Here is a 5,209-nt window from a genome sequence, read left to right on the forward strand (position 1 = left end):
AAATAGGAATTGATGATTGGAGATGGGAGGGTGGGAAAAAAAAATAGGAGATGCATTTTGCCCCAGTGCCCCTTTACAAAATACTTCTGGAATTTTGCCAGTCAGTTCGTGAGAATCTGCCTCCCATTTGCTACCCATGGCTCATTAATGATCCTTACACACAGAGTGCAGATTTTATCCTTTTAGCTATTCATGTAGCCTTTTAATTGGATCCATGAGGTGAGGGTCAATACTCATCGACCTGGGGAGGATTATTTTTCAACATTTTTACACAACAAGACAATATGTTGTGACAGAATGAAACCCACGTCCATCCCACTCTGCAACCGAAGAAGCACCTGCCTTTGAGCGCAGTGCAAGTACGGATTTGTATTCCATCATGTCCAAACAATCCATTCCCTGAAGGAAAAAAAGAATGGAAAAGAAAAATCAGGCTTCTGAGGCTGGGAGAAATCCTAGACCTGCCCCTCTCTTCCTGGTGGGGGGCCTATTACTTTGCAATTTACCTTTTACATTCTGTCCTCTCACCTCCTGTCATCTCTCAGTGAGGGCCACCACTCATCAGGGCTCATCAGAGGAAGTTGGAAGGAAATAGGAATTTGGATAGCTGAACGGTGACATGTGTGTTATGAAGTTGGCCTCACTCTCTCGAGCTTGGGTAGGCTTTCAGGATGTGGCAACCGATGAGTGGGGCAGACACTGAAGACCACTAACTTAATTCCCATCCTTGGCTTGCTGATCCATCTGATATTGGAGTCCCCCTGCTGGTCTTATGCCCAAAGGGGATTTTAAGTACCTGCGTTCTTGGAAGACCCCCACTTTCATGATCAGACCTATACCCATCATCTTACCTGAAGGCAGTGAGATTACCAGGAGGAAGAGTAACCCAATGAGAGAGTGCCTCATTGCTGATGAGGGCACAGAGCTGGAACATTCTGGGGGTGGCTGCCTGGAAGCTTCCTTTATAGAGCTGGACAAAGTTGGGTGGGGCTGGGCACTGGCCTCATTCTACTTGGAAGGGCATTCAGGGGAGACAGGCTTCTTCAGGCTTAGAGGAAGAAAAGTTCCTGGTCCTGTCGTTGCTACTTCCTCTTTTACCAATCATGGGAAAAGAAGGAACTCAGTCAAAGCCAAACAGGATCCGAGACCAGGCATCCTCCTTCCCAAGCCCAAATATTTATCCTATAACTTCATATGTATAGTGATAGAAAAATGGCGGGGAAAATGTCTACTCTCTTTCTACGTTGTTTCTCCTTTCCTTGGGAGTCCCATTGAGAACACAGGAGACAAGGGAAGCAATGTTATGAACATGGGCTTAACTTAAGATCACAAAGGATGTGAGCAAGATCTTGCTGTGTTTCCAGAAATAAAGAGTGTCAACTGTTGATCTGACCAAGAGTTAGGTAGGTACTCAGACGTAACAGAGAAGGGGTATGCTTCTCTTTGGGCAGCAGATTTATTCACCTGGCTGAGGCAGATGGTATAGGGAATGTGTCACCCAGGAAAGTTCACCAAGGGCTTTGTTTTCCAAATGGCTGCTATTGAAATGTTTCCTAGTATTTCAAAATTTTAAGGGTTCTGGGAAAGGTTGTCTTTTTGGAGTGGGTAGGTTGGAACTCTCTTCTGGTTTCTTACAGGAAGAGCCAGATCACTGCTGTGTGCAAGGTTGGATGCCCAGCATTCAGAGTAGAGCAGGACACCACTTCCCTGGAGCTATAGGGGCATAGCTCCAGAGAAAGATCATTAGGTCTGTCTTCCCTGGAGAGGTGGAGGACGACCAAAAGTTGAGGAGACGCTTACTTTGGTTATATTCTTGCCTTGAGGCGGGCTTGTACCCAAGTGTCCCATAACCGTAGGATTCTGAGTCTGTAAAATGGTAGTAGAGCATAATTTTATTGGTTATGCTCCATTTTGCAGTCACATACCCTTGGGTAAATTATTTAGCATCTCTGAGCTTCAGCTTCCTCTTCTCAAAAAGTGCACTGTAAAAGGGTTTTCTGAGGATGACAAATTACAAAGTGCATTACATTCATCCTCGTATAGATTAGGCTCTTCACTCCTCCTCCTCCTCCCTCTCCCCCTCCTCTTCTTCCTCCTTCTCTTTCTCCATCACCACCAGCACCTCTTCTTTCTCTTCCTTCTCTTCCTCCTTCATTAAATTCCACCATTAGAGCTGTCTTTCTTTCTTTTTTGTACACTCTCTCCAAGAGATCTCCTAGCGAATGCAAAAAACAGCCAGGAGAGTTTTATTCTGGGTTCCAACAATGTGCATTGTTGGGAGCACCACTGTGGGTTGGCATGGGAGTTGGGGAGAGGAGGTGTGATAATAGCCTGGAAGTAAGTAGTTCAATACTAGATCAGGGCTGAGGATTCCCTTGAATGACTCCATAGAAGACTCCCAGGTCCCTGCATGGGGCATATACTTCCTGCCCATACAATGGAGGCCGTATCCTGACCATCTGCTGCCATAGACAAAGCATAGACTCAGTTGGCACCTTCCCATTCTTTTAGAGATGGAGGAAACAAGGCTTGAATGGGTGAATGGGCTTGTACAAAGGAAAGACTCAATCTGCGAGCTGTGCTGGCATAAAATTTTCAGCTCTCTTGATTCTCAGTTCAGAACTCTGTCCTCCATATATTTTAAGTTTATTAATCATGCATTTGGAAATATGGAAAGTATAAGCCTAACATTTTCTAAATACTTCTGAGCCTCCTCCTATACCTGATCCTGGAAAAGCAAATCTAAGACGCATTTGGAGATTAGCAGGTGTGGGAGATGGACCCTTTCCTTTCCATTCGTGCATGTCTTGATTAAGTCACCATCCCAACCTTTGGACAGGAGCTTTTCTTACCTGTGCTGAGTGTTCCCACCTTCTGTCTGAGGTCTTGTTGGGAAAAGGTGCCAGGGAAGCACGAACAGCTTCATACTATCCCCTTTAATGTTGCTCTGTTGGAAATTTCTTCTTTATTTTAGTTTCCTAGAATTTTTGTGCTCTCCTGATCATGTCTACCTTCAAGAAAAAAACCCACCGTTGCCAACAATGACTACACCCCCTCAGCTACTTTAATGAATTAACTTGTTGAAGGAGGAAGCCCCTTTCCTGACTGCCTCGTTCATGAGTCAGATAGTTCCTGGGTACAATGACTTCATGCTCATTTTTCTCTATGTGCAAGCTTATTTTCCTCCATGGCTCAATAAGTCATTGATATATGATGAAATTTAATACACACAAAGAAAAATAAAATCATACACATAGTTTAGTGACTGAACATAAAGCAAACACCATGGGGTCACCTCTTAGATCAAGAAAACAGACATTTTCCAGCACCACAAAAGGTCCCAGTGAACTCTTAAGTGACTATAGCTCACTACCTCCCCAACAAGGCAACCGCTGCTCTGACCCAGATAATCATCACTTTCTTGCTTTGCTTTATGGTTTTCTCTTTAGTATGGATCACTAACCAGGGTAGTTTAATTTGCCTCTTTTTGACCTATCTGTAAAAGGCGGCACAAAAGTATTACTTGTGACTGTTTTCCTCTTTTCTTTATTATATTTTAAAGATATTTGTATATTTCTGTGTGTAGCATTAGTTTTTGCTTCTGTCTATTGACTATTTAATATATTTAGGATGGATGACAAGTATTTGAGTTGCTTCCACGGATTACCAAAGAGTCCTGCTGTGGGACATTCTTGTACTTAATATTCTGTGCACACAGGCTTGCTTCTTGGAGGATAGATACCTTGGAGTGAAATTGCTAAGTTATAGGACGTGCATAACGTCAATTTGTTCTAAATGTCAAATTGTTTACTAAAGTGCCTTTTACTAATTTTTATATCCATCAGCAGGTGTATAAGGGTTTTGGTCACTCCACATTCTTAGCACTACTTGGTATTGTCAGACCTTTATACTTTAGACAACTGGATGGTGATCTAGTGGTCCCTCAGGGCAGATTAATATAATTTCCCTGATCACAAATAAGGTGAGGTATCTTTTTGTATGTTTATTGGTCATTTAGGGTTCCTCTTTTTTTTTTAGCTTTGATTTTATTTTATTCCTCTTTTGATAAGTATCTAGTTAAGTCATTTGCCCATTTTTTTTCTACTGGCTTGTCCATGAAGAACAATTTGTACTGGGAATATTCTTACTGTTCTGATTTTGTAATGAACAGGGCAGGCTAAACACTCAGTATATTAAGACCAGGTATGTGTCCCCAGACCTAGTTCTTTCCCTAGGCCTGGTTTTATAAATGCTGGTGACAAACCAAGTCTGATTTATATGATGCACCTTATATGGGAAATGTCTGTGACTCAGAGTATCTGCTCATCCTAGAGAAATGACCATACAGCTAGTGTAAGATAACTATTGGAAGATAACCATTGCTAATTTGATGATTATCAGTTGCCACTGAGTGAATTATAAAACTATTGAGTTTTATTTTCTAAACAAACAAACAAACAAACAAAAGTTTACAAATTATGGGATTGTCCAAGATGGCGGTGTAGAAAGATCCTGAATTCATCTCCTCCTACGGACACACCAAATCTACAACTACATATGGAATAATTCCTGCTGAAAAAGAACTGAAAACTAACTGAACAGCTTTCTCCACAAGAGATAAAACGACTGCATCTAGATTGGGTAGGAGAGGCAGAGCCACTGTCTCTGGCAAAACCCTACCCCTGGCTCTGTGACACATAATTGGAGGGATCTCACTTCTAAAGCCTCTCCCTGAGGAGAGAGGGGTTTGTGTCACACATTGGGCACCCCAACCCTTGAGACCTGCGCCCAAGAGACCACGGTCTCAAAATGCCTGTCTTTGAAAACCAATGTAGCTTACATCCAGGGATCCTGAGGAGCTATGGGATCTGAGATACTTCTTTTGAGGGGCTCGTGAATGGACTCACTTGTCCCAGGAACCAGTGCAAAGGCAGCAGTTTGAGAGATGATTGGATTTTATGTGATGGTGATTCTGTTGGTCATATTAAAGAGTCTACTGGAGGAGTAGGGATTAATTGGGATTTTTCTTGGAATGGAATGGAGTGTAACGTATTTTTGTGCTCTTCCCCCACCTTGTTAGTGAAGCTGGGCATGTGAGGATACAACCATGCTAAAGCCAAGGGCGTGCCCCACCATCTGTGCTCATTCATTGAGTTGAAATTTCTCTTCCTTCGCTTCTTTTTTTTTTTTTTTAATGTTTGTTAGTTTG

At 42.5% G+C, this 5,209-nt stretch overlaps 1 protein-coding gene and 1 non-coding gene across 2 annotated transcripts; one reads left to right on the plus strand and one right to left on the minus strand.

Annotated features, from left to right (window-relative positions):
• Nucleotides 1–226: 226 nt before the first annotated feature.
• DEFB136 (defensin beta 136) lies at nt 227–906 on the minus strand. Its single transcript, XM_019829911.3, has 2 exons — nt 852–906; nt 227–399 (listed from the first exon to the last, which is right to left on the minus strand). Exons 1-2 carry the CDS (start codon nt 904–906, stop codon nt 227–229), a joined length of 228 nt encoding a protein of 75 aa, XP_019685470.1.
• A 3,226-nt stretch (nt 907–4,132) lies between these two features.
• Nucleotides 4,133–4,264, plus strand: LOC111560349. Its single transcript, XR_002742094.2, has one exon. It is a non-coding gene; the product is annotated as a small nucleolar RNA SNORA72 (small nucleolar RNA).
• Nucleotides 4,265–5,209: the final 945 nt, after the last annotated feature.

The sequence above is a fragment of the Felis catus genome, chromosome B1, assembly GCF_018350175.1.
Source record: "Felis catus isolate Fca126 chromosome B1, F.catus_Fca126_mat1.0, whole genome shotgun sequence".
Lineage (NCBI taxonomy): Eukaryota > Metazoa > Chordata > Mammalia > Carnivora > Felidae > Felis > Felis catus.

Excerpts from the sequence above, each read along its gene's own strand:
- DEFB136 (XM_019829911.3), bottom strand. The coding sequence starts at position 906 with ATGAGGCACTCTCTCATTGGGTTACTCTTCCTCCTGGTAATCTCACTG. Across the intron at positions 400-851 it reads GGTAATCTCACTGCCTTCAG|GGAATGGATTGTTTGGACAT; the intron begins GTAAGATGATGG and ends TTTTTCCTTCAG.